The following is a 19,705-nucleotide window of genomic DNA, read 5'->3' on the forward strand; positions in this document are numbered from 1 at the left end:
TCAAGATGGTGTACTCGATGTGTTGGAGGACTGCTTGGTGTTTAGCCCGCGTGGCCAGCCAGCCAGGCTTGTTCCCCGTCCGCGACCGCACCAAAGCGCAACTCTTGGCGGTCTTTTGCAGCGAAGCGCACCGATTTACAAAATTCGCCGGCGCTCTGATCAGAGCTTCTCCTCGACACGACCGGCCTCCAAGCAGTCAACACCGCCAACATGCCTTTCGTAAGTCTCGCGCACAGTGTCGAGCAGTCGCATCTCTCGCACACACCCTACGCACCGGAATGAGTCGTCGCAAGATGCTTCGGATGGATGCGGTCTGAAGCGCAAATTGCTGACTCGAGGATTCTTTACAGACCAAGTTGGTCAAGAACTCCGCCTACTTCAGGTAAGCAATCGCGCACTCCCCTCTCACTGACCATCACTCGAAGCAGCCGCTGACATCCTACCAGCCGCTACCAGGTGAAGTACGCCCGCAGACGCGCGGGTAAGACCGACTACTACGCCCGCAAGCGCCTCATCACCCAGGCCAAGAACAAGTACAATGCGCCCAAGTACCGCCTGGTGATCCGCTTCACCAACCGCGACATCGTCGCCCAGATCGTCACCTCCGAGATCACCGGCGACAAGGTATTCGTCTCCGCCTACGCCCACGAGCTCAAGGCCTACGACATCACCCACGGTCTCACCAACTGGGCCGCCGCCTACTGCGTCGGTCTCCTGGTCGCCCGCCGCGCTCTCGTCAAGCTTGGCCTGGACAAGGCTTTCACTGGTGTTGAGGAGGCCGACGGCGAGTTCACCGAGACTGAGCCCGCCGAGGTCGACGGTGAGGAGCGCCGCCCCTTCAAGTGCTACCTCGACGTCGGTCTTGTCCGCACCTCCACTGGTGCCCGCGTCTTCGGTGCCATGAAGGGTGCCTCCGACGGTGGTATCCTCATCCCCCACTCCGAGAAGCGTTTCCCCGGTTACGACATCGAGTCCAAGGAGCTCGACGCCGAGACCCTCCGCAAGTACATCTTCGGCGGCCACGTCGCTGAGTACATGGAGACCCTCGCCGATGACGACGAGGAGCGCTACAAGTCCCAGTTCACCGGCTACATCGACGACGAGATCGAGGCCGACGGTCTTGAGGAGCTCTACGCCGAGGCCCACAAGGCCATCCGCGAGGACCCCTTCAAGAAGGTTGAGGGTGAGGAGCCTAAGAAGTCCAAGGACGAGTGGAAGGCCGAGAGCAAGAAGTTCAAGCAGAACAAGCTCACCAAGGCCCAGCGCGAGGAGCGCGTCCAGGAGAAGATCAAGGCTCTCTCCGCTGAGAACTAAGCGTCTTGATATTTGTCAAGGCATTCTCAACAGCGAACTCTCAAAATAAAGGCAGGCGTTTCTAGGGGCGCATGGCTTTGCTTTGGTGGATTCGGCTATGAGTTCGAGCAGTCAATCACAAAAGTCCACCTTTCACGCAAAGACGACCAGATCTCACCATCAATGGTGTCCACTTTCGTAGCTCGTTCCACTTGGAACAGCGTTTTATGATACCCACTTCTACCACCACTTTGCCGAGGCAACTTTCCCTTCTCCCAGATCTGTCAAATTCGTTCCCGTGTGTTTCCCCGCATGTTTCTCCGTCTGCGCCCCACACCCCCGCTGTGACTGTGGCGCTCGACTCCGTTTTGAAGTCCCGGCCACGCCGACCTCGTACGCCTCGTTCCCACATGCCCATCAACCCTGCAGACGCCATCGGCTGAGGCGGCTCGGCAAGGTGCTGCAATTAGGCGAAAGGCAGCTCCTCAGCCGCGGTTGAGAGGTCACGCAGCGTCTTGTTGGCCAAGGTCTGGTGTTGATTGCCCCGGTAATGTCGGCTACTGCTCTGCCCGATAAGGTACACAACACGCCAGGTGGTACAAGGTAGGCGTCTTTCTTGCTTCGTTACTCCAGCACGAATCCCATCTGTCTGCATAGAATATCTCCGGGAGGCCATTTCTTGTTTGTCTTGCTTCCATTGCGATAGACGTTGTGGTTACCCAACGGACCCAGCCTGCTACACGTCGACAGCTCCCACAATGCCTTGGAAGTCGCGCTGGCAGATTGACATTCCTACAGTTTCTCTACCGACCTACCTCTTCGGAGCTCAAGATGCCACTCTCTCCGACCAGCCCATCATTCTCGACGCCGAGCAACCGTCTTACTACCTCTCACACCAGACGTACCGGGAGTGGTCGAAAAGGCTGGCTGCGGGATTAAAAGCGCGTGGATTCAAAGATGGCGACCGATTGCTGTTATACTCCGGCAACACAATTTTCTTCCCGACCGTCCTGATGGGCACTGTTATGGCAGGCGGCATCTTCAGCGGCGCAAACCCAACCTACGTAGCGAGAGAGCTGGCCTACCAGCTGCAAGATACCGAGGCCAAATTCCTCATCACATCCGAAGGCAGCCTCCAAACCGCCCTCGAAGCCGCCCAAAGCATCGGCTACCCCCGCGACCGCATCTTCACCTTCGACGGCGGCTACGCCACCTTCGACGGCAAAGGCCAGCCCTCGCAGGGAATCCAGCACTGGACCTCGCTCCTCGCCCCCCCCTCCTCCGCCTCCTCCTACCGCTGGAAGGAATTCTCCTCGCCCGCCGAAGCGCACCAAACCGTCGTCCTCAACTACTCCAGCGGCACGACGGGCGTGCCCAAGGGCGTCGAGATCACCCACCTCAACTACGTCGCCAACTGCACGCAGACCGACCACGTCGCCTCCCTCGACCCGGACCACGCCGCCGCCGACGCCCGCGCCCGCGGCCTCTCCATGCTGCCCATGTACCACGCCTACGGCCAGACCGTCCACTGCGTCTCCGCGCCCCGCCGCGCCATCCCCGTCTACGTCATGCAGAAGTTCGACTTCGCCCGCATGCTCGCCCACATCCAGACGTACCGCATCACGGCGCTGACGCTCGTGCCGCCCATCGTCGTCGCGCTCGCGAAGCGGCCCGAAGCGCGGCTCTTCGACTTATCCTCCGTGGAAAGCGCAGGCTGCGGCGCGGCGCCGCTGGGCCGCGAGCCGCAGGTCGAGTTCGAGAGCCTGTGGCCGCAGGGCCAGGTCAATCTCAAGCAGGGCTGGGGCATGACGGAGATCACGTGCAGCGCGTGCGGGATGGAGCCGACTGCTGTCGCGGCGGATGCGACGGTGGGGGAGCTGAATCCGAACATCGAGGCGAGGATTGTGGGCGAGGAGGGCGAGGAGGTCGGGGTCGGCGCGAGGGGGGAGTTCTGGGTCAGGGGCCCGAATGTCATGAAGGGGTATTGGCGGAAGCCGGAGGCGACGGCGGAGACGTTGACGGCGGATGGATGGTTGAAGACGGGGGACGTGGCGTATAGGGATGAGAGGGGGTTTGTGTATATTGTTGATCGGAAGAAGGTGAGTGGGCTGGGCCGGTGGAAGAGAATGTCTTGTGAGAAGGGTGGTTGGCTGACCGTTGATCGCGACAGGAACTCATCAAAGTCAAAGGCAACCAAGTCGCGCCCGCCGAGCTCGAAGCCCTGCTGCTCGACCACCCGGCCGTGCAAGACGCCGCCGTCGTCGGCGTCACGATCAACGGCGAGGAGCTCCCGCGCGCGTACGTCGCGCTGCAAGCGGATCAGACCGCCACGCCGCGCGAGATCGCGGACTGGCTGGCGCAGAAAGTCGCGAGGCACAAGCGGCTGGCGGGCGGGGTGAAGTTCGTCGATGCGATACCGAAGAACCCCTCGGGCAAGATTTTGCGCAAGGCGTTAAGGGATTTGGCGAAGACGGAGGTTGGCGATGGGCCGGTTAGGGAGAGTAGGCTGTAAGTGGGAATGGAGGGGTTGATTGGATACATCGTTACACGGTTGGATGTTCGAGCGCGGTGTTGATGCGTCTTGCGTTCTCGGCATGTTTTGATAGAGCTATCCTGGCCATGAACCTGCGTACAAGAGCACTTACTGTCGAAAAACTTCGACTGTCCCCATCAACCGCAAGCCGAAAACCAATATCCCATCATTCCCTTTCCAATCGTATTACCAAAAGCCAATCTCGCATCGCATCATCGAATATCATGCCCAAACCGAGAGGTATCAAGTTGAAAGAAAAAAACGCCGTCGCTGCTTCAAACCCCAAGTCTCATCGTCATCAACCTCGTTCGCCTGTGCAGTAGAAGGCCTTCAGCGGAAGCAGTTCAAGCGACCGAGGCTGAAGCGGAAAGGAGCGCGGCGCACGCCGTGCTTGTCGACGACAACTCCGCCGCCTGTGAAGTGATGGTTAGTGATGCTGTGCGTGCGGTGGAGCCGAGTGAGGGTGTGCTTACCGGCGTGCTTGCCGCCCCAGTGCTTAGTCCACATGAGACCCATTGTCGGTTGTGTGTTGTGTTTGAAGTGGAGGGAGTAGTTGTGGTCGTGGTTGACTGCGCGTGTTTGGCGACTTTCCCGAGTTCAGCAGTTGCTGATATTTGTGGTGGTGTGTTGTGGTGTGGTGTGGTGTGGAAGTTGTTCGCGCGCTGTTGTTTGTTGATCTGCTGCGCCAAGTGACGTCGCTCGCACGTGTTTCCAAGCTTGGTCGTCGGTCGATGGTAGGTACCTGAGGTAAGGTAGGCAAAAGCGTGGACTGTCAAGCAGAAACAACCCGAAGGATTCTCCCCAGTATATATGACCTTCCACAACGTGTAAGACACAGCATGCAATAAATACCCAAGCAACCTTAACACGCCCCCCCAAGCAGGTTTGCCCACCTCTTGGCTCCTCTCACTCTGCTCTCCGATGACGTCTGGGCGCAGCGCGAGTGGCTGTGGGGGCAGCGCGATCTTCACGTCTCACGTTGATCGCACGCGCTGCGCCACGCTGGGGACTGCGCTCCGCTGCTCGAAGCGGTGAGAGAGATCGCCGCGAGTCGACGAGACGGGCGAAGGGGCGCTTGCGTCGTGTTGTGAGACCTGCGTGTGATGGGTTTGAGCTGCGAGGCCGGTGCGTCGAGACTGCATCATTCTGGGCTGGGCGTCGTCGTTGTTTGCACCTGCGCCACATGTACCTTACGTCCTCTTGGATGATGATCGTGCTGTGGCTCCGCGATCGTCTCGAACGATGAGATTGAATGGGCCACAGCCTCAGAGTCTTCTGGGGATGATTGCAGCACCTTCTACAATGGCGAATGCCCGCACCGCCACAGCACTCGCACTATGGACGATGAGGCGCAGACATACCTTGCCCAGCTACCAGGAATATCAGAACGACACCGAAGAGCTGGAGAAGACTTGGTGTGCGACTTGTGAATTCGAGAGGATCGCAGAAGTACATCAAAGATCGTGAATTCGAGAGGATCGCAGAAGTACATCAAAGATCGAAGTAAATTCGTATGCCACATGAAAGCTCGTCCAGTATATACACAGAAACCCAAAAAGCAGTCCATTCCCGCAGCCAGCAGACGCCGTGCTCCCTCGAGCCATTTCTCTCCTGTTCCCGTCCATGTCCCATGCCATTTGCCATTAGAGGTGATTGATCCCCCTCCCTGCACCCCTTCGCTATGCAAAAAGTTTCCCATACCCATAAACAATTTTCTCAACATCCAGCTCAAGCGGAAAGCGATTCGACAGCAACAACTTTCCCCCCGTCAGCCAGCCAGAAAAGCGGAAGACTCTCGAAGAGAAGGCCTCTACAAAAACACAACAACGCCCACCGCGCCGCCCACAAGCGCCGCAGCGGCGCCCACAAACCCGCCCAGACCCTTCCCCGCCCCGCCCTCCTGCAGCGTCGGGTCGCCGCGGCCGTCGCCCGTCTCCGCCGCGCCGTCCGAGCTCTGCGTCGCGGCCGCCACGTTGCCGGCGCCGACGACCTCGAAGCTCGTGATGGTCGCGCGGCCGCCGTTGGGCAGCGTGCTGGTCTGGAAGACGAGCTCGGAGACGTGGCCGCCGGAGGGCGTGATGGTGGTGACGAAGGGGCTGCCGCGGGCGTTGCGGGTGGTGATGGTGGCGCCGGCGGAGGCGTCGGAGAGCGTGATGGGGCTGCCGGTGTCGTCGGTTGTGGTTAGGTTGTCGGAGTCGTCGGAGTCGTCGGAGTTGTTGGAGTTGTTGGAGTTGTTGTCGTCATTGTTGTCGTTGTCATCGTTGTTGTTGCCTGAGTTCGTGGCGCCGGGGACAGGGGCGGAGGTGATGATGTTGCCGCCGGAGTTGACTTGGACGCTGGCTACGGGGGAGGTGGTGGTCACTTCGTCGCCGTTGTCGTTGGTTGAGACCACAACTGCGGCAGGAACGCGAGTCGAAGTCGTGAACGTGTTGCCGTCGTCATCGGTGGAAGTGACGGGCACGTCGACATTCTCAGTGGCGGAGGTGATGAAAGCAGAGGTCGTCACCGGCACGACGCTACCACCCTCCTGGGTAGAAGAAATGACGATAGGAACGATGACACCGCTCTGATCGCCATCATCCGAGGAATCGTCATCGTTGTCGTTATCGTTGTCATCATCGTTGTCACCGCTGCCAGTCTGGACAGCGCTGGTGATGGCAGGCGGGGTGCTGACGACCGTGCTGCCCGAATCCTCCGTAGTCGTGACAGGGGGCGGCTGAGAAGCCTCCGTAGTCGAAGAAGCCACTAGAGACGATGTCAGGGTGCTCCCAGAGTCATCAGTAGTCGTGACGGGCACGGTGGTGCCGCCGCCGGTTTCACTCGACCCTATTGAAGATGTCAACTCCTGATCATCGCTCGAAGACTCTGCGCTCGACGTCGTCGCGGAAGCGCCAGATGACTCGGCGGCCGAGGAGTCTGCGGTCGAAGTCGCCGTGCTGCTACCGCCGGAGGACGCTTCTGTCGTGGCCTCGGCAGAAGTTTCAGCGGCGGTCTCAGAGGCAGAGTTCGATCCGGAAGTTTCCTCGTCGCTGTCGGAGGCAGATGCACTCGTGGGTGAGGTCTGACCTGTAGTGGTTTCGGAATCGTCGGTGGAAGTCGGCTCGGCGGTGGTTTCATCGCGAGAGCTGGTTTCCTCGGCGGTCGTGGTCGGAGCCGTCGTCGAAGGCGCGGACGTCTCGGAGGCGGGAGGAGTAGGAGACGAGCTCTCACCTTGTGTAGTCGTTCCATCGTCCTCTGATGTGGTGGGAGAGGCAGTAGAAGACGACTGACCTTGCGTGGTGCTCTCCTCCGTCTGGGTCGTGATGCTCACGGCGGTGGTGCTGGAGTCAGTCACAATGATCGCGCTGGTTGTCGTGGTGCTGTTTGAGTTGTCGTCCTGTCGTTTGCGCAGTTCGGCATTGACGAGGGAGTCCTGCCTCGCCATCTCGGCCAGCTTCTCGGCCAGCGCCGGGTTGTCCTGGTACACTGCATGCATGGCATTGTGGTGGTCCTCGAAGACGCCTTCGCGGTACTTGGGCCGGAGCTTTTCAAGCGCAGCACGCAAGGAATCGTTGGGCACTTCGTTGACCAGGTCCTGGAAGTCCGATGCATGTGCCAGGCCAGCCGACGCCAATGGCAGGCCAAGAAGGAAAAGAGATCGGAAAGAAGGCATCGTGCTCGCGAGCCGGGCTGCGTCCGGGCAGCAGAAGGGAAGCAAAAAGATAAGAATGTGAAGTCCTAACGAAGCGAAGGTCGCTCGCAAGCGTACTGCAGACAGCCGGCCGAGCGGGCAGCCTGTTGCATGCCGGTGTCAGCTACGAGGAAGATGGAAAGGCGTCGTAAGACAACTCCACGAAAAGAAACACATCCGGCGGCGAATGCTACTCACAGCAGTGTCTAGTCAGCACGGCGCAGGCGGGTGGCTGGCCTTAACGAGTAGGCGAGGGCGTCGTGGCTGAATCCGGCGCTCGCCAACCAGAATGCCGGTAGTTCGCGAGTGGGCGTCGTCCCAAAACCTGCAGTGCCCTTGTCTCACGCGGTGGCGGCGGGCAGGCTGAATGTGCGGTGCGGCGGAGGAGCGAGAGCCAGCGGAAGGGAAGCAAAGAAGCAACGCTGCAAACCCCACAAAGACGTTGCGATGATATAAGATAGAGCAGGCGAAGAGCAGAATCGAAGGAACAGGCGGCCACGGGCACAGTGCACAGTAATGGCATGGCGGTGGTGCAGGCAGGGCCGGACTCGAGGCGGGCGGCGGGTGGGACCAGGCCGAGCAAGCTTCGGAACACGAGCAGATCGTGCGCTAGACGGCCGGCCTGGCGCAGCCAAGCTGCGAGTGGCCTGAAGATCCCGCGCCCAACGGGCAGCATGGGCGGTATAGCCTTTGCGGGCGCCGTCGAGGCACGCCAGGTGGCAGACGTCCGCCAGGCCGCGTCCCGTCTGGACGCCTGCACGCGGTGTGGTTATCTCCCAGAGGCTGCGAGTCTACCACGGCGCTCAGCTCGTGGTATAGCAGCGAGAGCAGACCTCGTGGGAGCCACGAACACTGGTCAAGGCCCAGGCATGACGTTCCCATCGCCCAGACTGCGCCCGAGCGCGCGGGACGGCAGGCCGTGGCCACCCATCCATCCACCCATCCATGCCACGATATCCTCCTCGGAGCGTGCCCAGGCGTGCACTGGTGCTGTCTAGCACGAGACGCAGTTCCCGCGGCGAGCCCATGCCATGCAATTTTCTCCACCAAGCGCGCAACCCGGAGCACCACCACACTGGCGTCATCCGGCCAGCGGCGCCGCGAGTGAGACTGACGGGAAATCCTACGGATGCCGTGTCGGATGGAGCGAGCTCGAGCTCGCAGCTATAGGCGGCGGAGAGAGGGTTTGGCGAATTTGTATTTCAGTACCCGTGTACCTACCTGACCCTGCCGCGGACCGCACAGCTCTTGGGATCCGAAACGCTCGAGATCCTCTGGCCGCGGCAGGGCACGCGTGACCGTCGATCGTCGGCAGGATGAATGCACCGCACCGCACCGCACCACTGCCACAATGCGACCTTCCCTTATCAGCAGTGATGCGTCCCTCCAGCATACACACGGCGCTCGACAAGGACTGTCCGCCACCGACAAGCGAAGCGTGCGAGCGAGAAGGAGCACGCACCGCCCGTCCGTCCCGACGCAGCGTTCCCGCGCAAAACAAGCTTAGGAGCGCGGGCTCCCGACCGCTCACCCAATCAAGTGGTGTACATGGCTCTCTGCCTATTTCGAGCAAGCCGGCTACTGCAGGACGAGAGCCTCTTGTCTGCCGTTTCAGCCGGGATAGCTCTGCGACAGCTATAGCTGAGCACGTGAAATGGCAGTCTCGATTCTTGGTAAGCTTCGTGGACTTGAGTATCGCGACCTTTTGTGTTATCAGATATCATGCCACCGATAGCTTCAACAATCACAACTGTGTGCGCATACAAACCCGTTTCGGCACATCCGTGCACTCGCATCTCTACAGTTATCACGCTCGCGAAACAGCTTTGACGTCAGCTTCTCCCGCAAAAAGCCTACATAGCTATCTACATGTAGGTTATCCGGCCCAGGAACCCGGCATGTCGCAAATCCTCAATATTTCCAACAACACGCCCATTGCCTACCCGACTCACCTCGAACTCCCAAAAACGCACGTTCCCCCGTCGTGGCGTGCCCAAAATTCTGGGACAAGACCCCAAGGCACGTGGGAAGGCACCGCAAGCCGGCGCCAATCCAACGGCCGCCTAATTGCAAGCCACAAAGGACAACGGTCTTGCTTGTGGCTTGAATGATGACGATGGCGGAATAGTGTCAATGCCAGTGCCGCTTGTTTTGATGTGATATGTCACTGCTGTTGGGGAGTGGAGATGAAGCAGTTGTAACTTTTGGCTGAGTGAGTGAGCATCGGAGCAAGCGTCGGTCTCACCGTACCGTGCGGAGAGGGCATGGAGATCAATGTCAACGCCAGATCGGATCTCACGATTGTGAAAAGTATCGCCGCCGTGTGTTTGCGCGTACCGTGCCGGGAGGCGATGATCGAGAGGAACGCGATGTCACCGAGGACCACCTGTGGCCGCGCGCGCGCGCGTTTGAAAAGAAATAGCGTTCTTTTGTCTCTCCTGTCTCGCCGTCTCAACCTATTTATACTGGCTCGGAAGGAGAAAAAAACAAGGTAAAAGTCAAAAAGGAAAAGAGGAAATATTAATAGCAGAAAGAGCCGTTGCTCAAAGTGTCCAGTTCCGTTCCTTCCTTGCTTTTGTCGTTCTGATTGCCCCTCATTCCCCCAAAAAGAGACATCATTCCCCCGCGATCGCGGCTCATGCGCTCAGTCTACTTCCCGCCCATCACGACGTCCACTCTGTCTTGCACCGCCGGGTCCGCGGGCGCGTTGGCAGGCTGGCTTTCTCCGACGGCGACGGGCTGTTGCTCAGGCGCGGCCGGGGCTGCCTCGCTCGGTGGCTGCGTTGGAGCCGGGGCTGCAGACGGCTGGACGGCGGCCGGCGGATAAGTTGTCGATGCTGCAGGTTGCTGAGCTGTATTGGCCGGTACAACCGTAGGCGCTGGTCCCGCTCCTCCGAGAACGGTTGAAGACTGCACAGTCGCATCTCTGCCACCGACGCTTGAGCCGCTAAAATCCCTAGTCTGCGACGACAGAGAATCCGTGTGCGCGGGCGTGCCGAACTCCTGCCGTCCGTTGGCGGACGATTGATTCCGTTCCGGAGTCTGGGCCCTCTTCTCGGCGTCTCTGTCTCGTCGTTCTTGGATCTTGCCCCGGATCCAGCCCATCGGTCCCTTTCGTTCTCTCTCGCTGTCCGAGAAGACTCCGGAGTCATTCGTCGAACCGGAGGGTCCGGGAGTCTGCGTGGGAGTCTGGTTTGGGTCGACAGCTGCGCTTCCGAGAGGAGTTGGCTCTTGGAAGCTTCGTCGTGGCTGAGAGGCAGAGGCGGTGCTGCTTCCGATTGTAGACCGCGACATGGTCTGTTCCCTGGGACTCATCGTGCCGAGAGGTCCACCTGGAGGAGGTGGCGAGGTAGGCTGATCCAGTTTGTTCTGGGTGCGTGAGAATCGCCAGCGGTGCCTCCGTCGCTCTCTTCTCTCCGGCTCAGCACCTGTCGCGGGCATGTCGTCTCCGACCATGTCAGCGTCGCTCTGGTCAGTGGCGTCCGTGTGGCTGTTGAAGGAATGGCTCGGCGAGATCGTGGGCTTGAGTGTGGCATCAGTAGGCATGCGCTGAGGTGTCGCATGAACGGGCGTCGTGCGGGCGGTAACGTATTGGGACTGCTCGCCAACCGCTACAGGTTCAGTCTGCGCGCCTACGTTCATGGGGAGACCAGGCAGGGCCGCAGGCCTATCCGTCCCCTCGTCACCCAGGTCATTCGTTGAGCTTTGTGCACTCGACAGAGCGGATCCAGGAATGCGCTTTTTCTGCAACTTGTTCGGTTTCCTACCCTCGTTGTCGGAAGATGGGGACTGTTTGAAGATGCCAAGGAATCCATGCGTAGAGCTCCCCGTAGGCGTACCACTGTTCTGACGCTCCCCATGAGACTCCGGAGTGGCGTGCGACGGCGCGAGCAGAGGCGTAGTGTCTTTCTTTGGAGTCTGAAATTCGCGAGCAGTGGCAGATGATCCATCGCTGGCAATAGTGGCCAAAGGGGTAGTAGCTTCACTTGACGAGGCAGAGATAATCGAGGGTGCTGCCAGCGGAAGCGCAGGTGACGGCGAGGCGACGGGCGTGTTTTGTACAGAAGACTCTGGCTTCGCAGTGTCGGTTGGGAGAACAACAGGAGACTGTCTGTTTGGGGTCGTAGGGTCGGATGTCTTCTCTCGCGGGAATCGAGGGGAGGGAGCAGCGGCGCCAGGTCGGCGCGACGGTACGGTGTTGCTCCGCTGTACATTTCCGCCCGGCGACGTTGGGGTTCCTACCAGAGGGGTCACAGGCGTGGGCCCATTCTCAGACCGTTTGCTGTGCTTGCTTGAAACAGACACGTTGCGTCGAAGGCTGTTCCACCGTCCTTCAATATTGGTGCTGGCACCTGAAGTAGAGCGGTGTACAACGGTCCGTGACCTGCTCGGGGTGACAGGAGAGCCCGGAACCTTGCCGGGACTTGGTGCGCCAGACTGGACTTCTTTGACTGTTTCGTGATCTGCAGCTGTGCCAGGCATGCCTATGAGGAAACTGTCCTGGTTTTCGATTAAGAATATGAGGACATCCTGAGAGAGACGGTATTCTTGCGGGGCCATGTCATGCTGCGGGTGCGAGAGTAGGCCAGGTTGGAAGATGGCAGCCAGGTTTGGCGTAGTCATCTTGTTCAGGTCAGACTTGCTTGCAAATACAGCCAGAAGATCCAAAATGTACAACAGTAGCTGGCGATTGAGAGGAGGGAGCTCGGTGATCAGGGCCTGGAAAATGCGAATAGCGCCTTCCTGGTCGAATTCGCCGATTGTTGGGCTTTGGGCATCCATTGCACCCACGGCTTGAGCCTGATGGTTTCGAAGAGGCTCACGGAAGCGCTCGTAGAACTCGAGAGGAATGATCGGTTCGGGTAACTGGTTGAAATATCTTCGTAGAATGTTGGCGGCATCGTGAACGGTGTATCCAGTCCAGTCAAGGCCTTTTCCGTATCGATCCGGGGAGTCAAAAGCTATCTTCAATTCCTTGATGCGTTTCTCGCTGCCGGCGAGACGGAATATACCCTCCACATCGGTTGCTGCGCAGGAAATCAGCACTTATGTTATCGACGGTCAATAAGATGTCTGAGTACTCACCCTTCTCTTTGAGAAATACACCGCACTTGGCTACCACTATGGGAACGTAGCCGTAAATGTAACTTTGACCCTCATCGTTGAAGAGGGAGATTGCAACATTGGCGTAGCGGATCGAGGTGTGTAGCGGGATGCCGAATATACCGGGTGCAGGTGCTGAGGCTTGATTAGCTACTACGGTCTGACGTCTGCGACAATGCAGAAACAATGCGCAATGGATTTCGGCACCGCTTTATGCGACAGGACAGGCCTGTGCCGTACGCAGCGGTGATGTGCAGGTATGACTGTGCACGCGTACCTGATTGCTCTTGAGGCTTCTTGTCGCTTCTCTTGAACTGTTTCCACCAGCTAGCCAGGTCCCTCTTCGACTGGACAGCTTCGCTCTGGCTGGACGGTGCAGCCTTGGGCCCGCCAGCGACGGCCTGCGCAGTCGACGGACTGCCGGTCGCCATAGCTGAGGGCGTAGCTGGGCTGAGGTGCGCGTATAGTTCGCCGGCTACAGCATGAGGTGTTGCGACGTCCGGACGTCAGTGTGTGCGCGGGCCTGGGGCGGCGGTGCAGGGCGCGGCGGAGGTCGTGTGCGACGGGGCTGTCCTAAGCGTGTGAACGCAGCGGTGCGTCGTCGCAGCTGCAGGCCTTTCGTAGCGCGTGGAGGACGTGCAAGAGCACGTACCACAACAACGGTTGGTGAGAGCGCACAGGCGCGGCGGATGAGCGAGACAGTGGCAGAGCGGGTGGCTTGGGTCGGCAGAACGCGCGCCGATCACGAGGGGAGCGGCGAGCGTGCGCTGGAGATCGGGCGCGGAGGCTCGTGGTGGTGGTGGTGGTGGTGTGGCCGTGGCCGTGGCTGTCTCGGGCGGGCAGCGCAAGCAGGAGGCCTCAGGGCAGGGCGGCGGATGCGGCGGTCGACTGGTCTGGACTTGCACGCCTGGCGACGGCGGCGGTGCGGTGTGGTGAAGCGCAACGGCTCTTCGTGCAGCTGCCAGCACCGGCGGCGGTTGGGCTGGTGGTGCGGCTCGCGGCGACGGGGCGAGCGACGAGGTGTCGCGTTGCTTGGCGTGCCAGCCCTGGCGGCGCGAGGGCTGAGGCAGGCGAGGCAGGCTCTCTTAGATTGCCCGGCCGGCGTTGGGGAGGAACTGATTTCGCTTGCGGGCGTGGGCGTGGGCTAGGCGTCGGCGCAACAACTGCGGCGGCTGCGGTGACAAGCAGGCAGGTGGGCAGTCGAGACGCAAGCTCCTGAAAAACAATACAGCCAGCAGGCTGAGACGGCGGTAGCTACGCGGGCAAAGTTTGAGTGGAGGAGCTGCATGCGAGTGCGTGACCTGGCAGAGGCTCGCTGGATGATGTAACGGCCGGGCTGCCGGCTCATGCTGCAGGTTGGCTTAGATGGCCTCATACGTTCCTCGCCTGCTGTGGGATGAGGTGGGAGGTGGAGAATCGACGGCCACAGGCGTTGTTCTGGAGCGCGCGGCAGGGCAGGCAGGCGGCAGGGCAGGGAGGACGTGGGTTTGCTCGGCTCGCTGGTGCCCTTGGTGGGTGTCCAATACCGCAATCATCCTGGCCATTCGCCGGGGATCTCATCGGGTGTGACATCACACGCTGTTGCTGGTGCTATCTTGGGAAGGGGAAATCATGCATGGCAGCGAGCCGTGCGCCTGTCGTGCCAGCCTTCCATGCCTTAACCCGCTCGTCTCGTCTGGTCCCGAGTGTCAATAATGGACGCACGCCTTGCCAAAAATAGGACCCCCGCCGATCCAACAGCATGCTGACGGTGTTGGAACGCGATGATAGGCAATCGCAGGTTTTGAAACAGCACCAGCTGTCACCACCGCCAGTCACACCCAACAGCGCTAACCTCACACCTGCGGCGTCTGCGAAGGTCTATGCTTGTCACGGTGTTTCACGTGCTTGCCGAGCGGATTTCGGACAGAGCATACACCGACGTGTTTATCCGCACCCTATTGATCTTGAGAGTTCTGAATCATGCTGTTCAAGGTTGGATTCGGTCTTGAAAATTCTACGTAGAAGGTGGAAGTCGTACATATGAATGGCGGGAACGAAGTAAGATATACATGGTCGCTGCGGCGTGTCCCATTCAATTCCAATTTTCAACTTCATCGAAAGACGCCAGAACTGCGTACGCTGTGCGACACAATTTCATGAGTCTTGAGATGTTTCCATAACTCTCTTAAAAGTTGATTTCTGATTTTGTTTGTGGGTGCAGGTGGGCGGGCCGGAATTGAAGAAATTGCCCGTATTTAATAGGCTCCTCAGCTGGGAATGTTGTAGATTTTGATTGATTTTCCGATATATAGTTTGCAGGTCGAGAGTCGCGCAAGGCTGCAAACGTAAATACAATGCACCCACTCACTGCTTTCTTGGTGAGACTAACGTCGCAAACCATATCAAGCCAATGCAGGAATATAATTCGACTGCTGAGGTACCGCGACGCTGCGTAAAGGCGATCTTGGAGGAACGCTAACAGTAAGACCAACAAAATACACACCAAGTCATATGAATGGTGATCGTAAGCACACAAGCCTTGCGTTACGAATGTGTATTGTCTTGTTGTCATTCGCTCACGCAGAAGGGTGTCTTGATTGAACGTCACTTTACCGACGGGCCGGCCCCCTCCGTCCCCCGACGCTAAGCCAGAAAAGATTCGACTTGGGAGCGCTCCAGCGGATGCCGATGGTGAGCTTGGAGACAAGAGCAACACTACTGGAACGACCTGACATCACAAGGCATACCTGCAAAACAGCCTTCAAACACCATCATCTCGAGACACAACCTAAAGTCGCACCCCTCCACCAGCCTACTTTCACACACCTCTAGACCAACATGAGCGGAATGGACATGTACGTCACACGAGTAACGGGATCGGAGTGAACACCAGTCTACTGGTCGTTTGCTCCAGCATCAATCGGCGCACTCGGCGCAATGACAGGAAGAGCAGCAAACTGACGAGACCTGACACGCAGGCTGAACGCCGCCGAGCAGCGCGAGCTGCAGGGCCGCATGGAGCGCAAGCAGATGAAGGACTTCATGAACGTACGTCCATTCCCATCCGACACTCAGTGAATTGGAGCTCTGAAAATAGCTAACCCACCTTGCGCCGATGTAGATGTACTCAAACCTTGTCCAGCGCTGCTTCACCGACTGCGTCAATGACTTCAGCTCCAAGTCCCTTCTCTCCAAGGAGGAGGGCTGCGTCATGCGCTGCGTCGACAAGTTCCTCAAGAGCTCCGAGAGGCTCGGTGAGAGATTCCAGGAGCAGAACGCCGCGATGGCGCAGCAGGGTGGCCTGCCTGGAAGGTAAGCGCGGACGACCGCGCGTGAAAGCAAGATGCAATGAATGGGGAAGTGAGCGGGGAAGCGAACGGTCCGAGGGAAAAGCATTCGGATATTGTATTATTGGAAGACCTGGCATTGCATGGAGTTTGGGCCTTCTCAGGATTGTGATGAGAGGAGGCAGACTCGACTCTCGGGGCTAGGTCCTGGTTTGCGGATCGGGCTCGCTGCCGAATTATTCTGTGTTATAATCGAGCCCTGCACATGTTTTGTACAAGTTGCGAAAGCGTACCATGCGCCGTTAAAGTTTCATTGAATCTACTGGAGCCCCTCAAGCGAAGCGTAGTCTCGTATCGCACCCATGAATCCTATCTCATGCCGAGCCATTTCATCGTCAAAACAACATTTATTCCTTCGGCAGCAAACCTCTAAGACTGAGATCGTAGACAACGTCCTCCACTTCCTTGACCTTGTACTTGACACCATCGCTGCGCTTGCGGAGCGAGTCGTTCTTGAGGTTCAGAATTTGGAACCCGGCATGAACATCCTTGATGAACCGAGCGATCTCCATCGGCCGCTTGTAATCACCCAGAGTCACCGAGTTTCTTGCCAAGCGCGCCAATTCGTCGAGCAGCGAGATCAGGCTCTGCAAGTACTCCTCGATGGTGAGGTGGAAGGCGTCGCGGTCCTTGAGGTTCGTCGGCACGTCCAAAATACGGCCCACGTCTTCGAGAGTGAGGAGCTGGCCGGGCGCGGTGTCCATGCCACCCAAATAACCGCAGAGCAGGATGCCGAAGACGGCGCCTTGCATCTCGCGCGTCCATGAGTAGCTGTATTTGTAGTAAGGGTACTGCGAGGCGGTCTTGGACAGAGTTTGGATGGAGGCGATCTCCTTGTTGATGCTCTCACGCGCGGCAGTCAAGACATTCGGGACTGAGTTTGAGTCAGCGCTTCCTCTTCAAGGAGATTTCCCTGGGTTGAAAGGGTGCGGCGTACGTTCTGCCGATGGCGTCGAGTGCGCTTTCGAAAGGACTGCTTGGGTGGCGCGGTCTGCCAGTCTACGTTAGAGGCCATCTTTGATCCGACTACTTCGCAAAAATTCGCCTTACTTTGCTTCTCAAGGGTCTGGACGATCTCGCGAATGGCCTAAATGGGCGGTCAGTAGGCGCGTTGCCAATGGCTCGTGTGCTAAATCTTGCTCGCCACTTACGTCCTTCACCGCGGTGTCCTCATCAATCTTGCGCTGCAGGTCCTCGAAGATACCCTGACCAAAGAGAGCGCTTGCCGCCATGATGATTCTGTCTGATGTGTGATGTGTTTTGATTCTTTTTGTTCAATGGAACGCTGACGCGCTGGACTTCAAAAAGTTCGACCTCCCATGCTCCAAATTTGCGGGCGAACGTCAAAGACGAACACTGATTCAATCAGCGCAGTACGATAACATATCATCACCGCACTTTTGGGTGAGGCACCCATCGCGATGGATGACGAAGCAATTTGCCTTGTACTCACCGCCCCGTAATCCTGACGCACTCGGTATTTGCAGGTGAAGTGACATGTACAATAGAAACATTACAGCTCGCCAGGTGTCCCTCACTTGTGTGAACTTGAAGCCGGTGGTAGCAGCTTGAAGACTGTCTTATGAAATAAATTGAGTTCGATATACGCGAAAGACTATCATTTGTCCGGTGCCGTATTATATTGGCGATTTCTCCACGCCATCTTATATGAGACTGGTGTTGGGCATGATGGCAGTAGCTTAGACAGGGAAGAGCAGCTTCGATAGATCGTAATTGACAGTTTAACCTTTACCTCGGAGGATCTCACAAGATTCTCGGTGGCTTGAGATGATTCGCTCTATTTGAAATTTATGGCAGTAGCTCAAACGGCATCCCACCGTTGATCATGACATTCCAAAAACAGGAAGCCTAGGGTTCAAGGTCTCTCACAAGTGCATATTAATGGCTTGACGTTGTATCGTCTGGTAGGAGCTCATTTCTCATTGCCACTGTCGACACGAGTCGATCGAAGCCACTGGGCCCCAAGGCACATCACGATAATCTATAGTTCAGTTCTCAATGGCAAATGCAACGAGCCTCGTCACAAAGTGAATGATAGCAGCCTACATATTGCTATCGCCGCAGAGGTTAGAAGTCCGGGGTCAAACACGTCCCTCTTGCAATGTCAGGCTCATTCCGCACACCTTGTGGAAGAAGCTCATAATGTCGTTATCCTGTGCTGCATTCTTGACTCTCATCTTGTATGTACCATCATCTCGATGCAGTTACAGTCGTTCGACTGGTTCCGCTCTTCCGAGACTACTCAGATGTCCTGCTTTGCTTGGTCTTTCGGGGAGAGAGACATCGGACCTTCTTTGACCATCAGAGTCATGACTTCGTATAGGACATCGGCAGCAGCCTATAAATGTGCATCAGTGTTATTCAGTGAAACGCTTTGTAACTTTGGGACTGACCATGGTAGTAAGCTCGGCGTTCGTGTCGTAAGCGGGAGCTACTTCAACAATGTCGGCAGCAGCGAGATTGATGCCTTCCAATCCACGAATGATCGTCCTGATCTCACGGGTGCTAGCACAAAAGTCAGCTCCTGTAAGTATCTGGTGCGATGATCGGTTTACTCACGACCATCCGCCAGTCTCGGGAGTGCCTGTGCCCTGCATTTGATCAATGTTAGAAGAGTCCTACTACAAGTTTCGAGCCAACTGACCGGAGCAAAAGCTGGATCAATCGAATCGATGTCGATCGAAAGGTAGACAGGAGAGTTCTTGCCTGTGTTGGTGTGTCAGAAAATCTCCGGCGCTCGCAATCCGAAATTCCGGTCAACTCACCAACGCGGTTGTGGATTTTCTTGATAATGCCATCAATGCCGATCGTATCGATCTCTCTAGCTTCAACGATCTCGAACCCGACGTAGCCATCGTTGTCGTAGTCAGAAAGTCCACTGAGAGTCGTGCGGATACCCGCGTGGATGTTGGTATCGTTCTTCAGCAGACCCTCCATTGCGGCGTGGTAAAAGTAAGTACCATGGTTGATACTGGCCACCTTACTAGGTGCACCGCCGAAGACATGCGGACGCCAGGTATCTAAATGTGAATCAAAGTGTATAACAGTGATTGGGCCGTAGGCTTTGTTCATACTGCGAAGCAGAGGCAGCGTGATCGAGTGGTCACCCCCCATGGTGATCACCCGGGGGAAAGTCTTGCCTTGCTTCGACAGACCAGGAACACCTGCATTTGTAGCGGGCTCACGCATGAGAACACTGTTGTGTCCTTCTTCAATCTGTTGAATAGCCCAGGCGGGATCGTACGAGGTGACTGGGACATCGCCACAGTCGAGAACCTTGGCCCAGCTGTTGAACGGGTTGGCGGCGAGCGGGACGTTGTAACCTCCGCTGCAAAGCACGGTTCAATCAGCAAAAGCATAATACATAGTTTTTCGGGGCAGGAGACATACTATAAGTTCAGGCGACGGCTGCCCTGTCGGATACCTTGGGGCCCCTGAAAGACGAGCTTGGTTAGCAATTTCATGGAGCCTGCAACAACCCAATGATCGTATTCAATCGATCATACTCACTGCGAGAATGTTAGTCAGAGTTGAATGATTGCAAGATGCCAGAGAGTCAAATGATTACCAAAGCGTGCACCTGGACGATAGGAAGTCGAAGTGTCGTGCGGAGCTCCGAGGAAAGCGATGTCGTACTTGACATTCTCAGTCGCAAGGCAAGGTGCATATTGCAACCGACCGAATGTGCTGATTCCAGAAAAGACAGAATCCGCCTAGATTCGTTAGCAGTGTTCAAGCAAGTCGAAGATTTATACC

The 19,705-nt window shown here is 57.6% G+C and overlaps 8 protein-coding genes across 8 annotated transcripts; 3 read left to right on the forward strand and 5 right to left on the reverse strand.

The window, feature by feature from the left end:
- The first annotated feature begins 173 nt into the window (after positions 1-173).
- On the forward strand, positions 174-1,542 carry rpl-5 (60S ribosomal protein uL18). Its single transcript, XM_069368824.1, has 3 exons — positions 174-219; positions 351-382; positions 447-1,542. Exons 1-3 carry the CDS (start codon positions 211-213, stop codon positions 1,312-1,314), a joined length of 909 nt encoding a protein of 302 aa, XP_069234118.1. The 5' UTR covers positions 174-210; the 3' UTR covers positions 1,315-1,542.
- A 509-nt stretch (positions 1,543-2,051) lies between these two features.
- Positions 2,052-3,948, forward strand: WHR41_00219 (uncharacterized protein; the record flags this gene model as incomplete). Its single annotated transcript, XM_069368825.1, has 2 exons — positions 2,052-3,392; positions 3,464-3,948. 2 exons carry the CDS (start codon positions 2,052-2,054, stop codon positions 3,803-3,805), a joined length of 1,683 nt encoding a protein of 560 aa, XP_069234117.1. The 3' UTR covers positions 3,806-3,948.
- Positions 3,858-4,850, reverse strand: WHR41_00220 (uncharacterized protein). Its single transcript, XM_069368826.1, has 2 exons — positions 4,300-4,850; positions 3,858-4,239 (listed from the first exon to the last, which is right to left on the reverse strand). The coding sequence occupies exons 1-2, from the start codon at positions 4,340-4,342 to the stop codon at positions 4,157-4,159; spliced, it is 126 nt and encodes a 41-aa protein (XP_069234391.1). The 5' UTR covers positions 4,343-4,850; the 3' UTR covers positions 3,858-4,156.
- A 786-nt stretch (positions 4,851-5,636) lies between these two features.
- WHR41_00221 (uncharacterized protein) lies at positions 5,637-7,478 on the reverse strand (the record flags this gene model as incomplete). Its single annotated transcript, XM_069368827.1, has 1 exon — positions 5,637-7,478. The coding sequence occupies one exon, from the start codon at positions 7,476-7,478 to the stop codon at positions 5,637-5,639; it is 1,842 nt and encodes a 613-aa protein (XP_069234392.1).
- A 2,566-nt stretch (positions 7,479-10,044) lies between these two features.
- WHR41_00222 (uncharacterized protein) lies at positions 10,045-13,635 on the reverse strand. Its single transcript, XM_069368828.1, has 3 exons — positions 12,877-13,635; positions 12,582-12,734; positions 10,045-12,523 (listed from the first exon to the last, which is right to left on the reverse strand). The coding sequence occupies exons 1-3, from the start codon at positions 13,028-13,030 to the stop codon at positions 10,146-10,148; spliced, it is 2,685 nt and encodes an 894-aa protein (XP_069234170.1). The 5' UTR covers positions 13,031-13,635; the 3' UTR covers positions 10,045-10,145.
- Positions 13,636-15,282: 1,647 nt separating this feature from the next.
- On the forward strand, positions 15,283-16,237 carry tim9 (Mitochondrial import inner membrane translocase subunit tim9). The gene is made up of 3 exons (XM_069368829.1): positions 15,283-15,436; positions 15,560-15,629; positions 15,703-16,237. The coding sequence occupies exons 1-3, from the start codon at positions 15,420-15,422 to the stop codon at positions 15,895-15,897; spliced, it is 282 nt and encodes a 93-aa protein (XP_069234171.1). The 5' UTR covers positions 15,283-15,419; the 3' UTR covers positions 15,898-16,237.
- On the reverse strand, positions 16,164-17,206 carry WHR41_00224 (uncharacterized protein). The gene is made up of 4 exons (XM_069368830.1): positions 17,080-17,206; positions 16,979-17,015; positions 16,866-16,919; positions 16,164-16,802 (listed from the first exon to the last, which is right to left on the reverse strand). The coding sequence occupies exons 1-4, from the start codon at positions 17,158-17,160 to the stop codon at positions 16,276-16,278; spliced, it is 699 nt and encodes a 232-aa protein (XP_069234389.1). The 5' UTR covers positions 17,161-17,206; the 3' UTR covers positions 16,164-16,275.
- A 759-nt stretch (positions 17,207-17,965) lies between these two features.
- Positions 17,966-19,413, reverse strand: WHR41_00225 (uncharacterized protein; the record flags this gene model as incomplete). Its single annotated transcript, XM_069368831.1, has 7 exons — positions 17,966-18,287; positions 18,343-18,454; positions 18,509-18,540; positions 18,594-18,655; positions 18,715-18,969; positions 19,024-19,277; positions 19,340-19,413. 7 exons carry the CDS (start codon positions 19,411-19,413, stop codon positions 18,192-18,194), a joined length of 885 nt encoding a protein of 294 aa, XP_069234390.1. The 3' UTR covers positions 17,966-18,191.
- Between the last annotated feature and the right edge of the window lie 292 nt (positions 19,414-19,705).

The sequence above is a fragment of the Cladosporium halotolerans genome (assembly GCF_011745625.1).
Source record: "Cladosporium halotolerans strain TM138-S3 chromosome Unknown Sca1, whole genome shotgun sequence".
NCBI lineage: Eukaryota > Fungi > Ascomycota > Dothideomycetes > Cladosporiales > Cladosporiaceae > Cladosporium > Cladosporium halotolerans.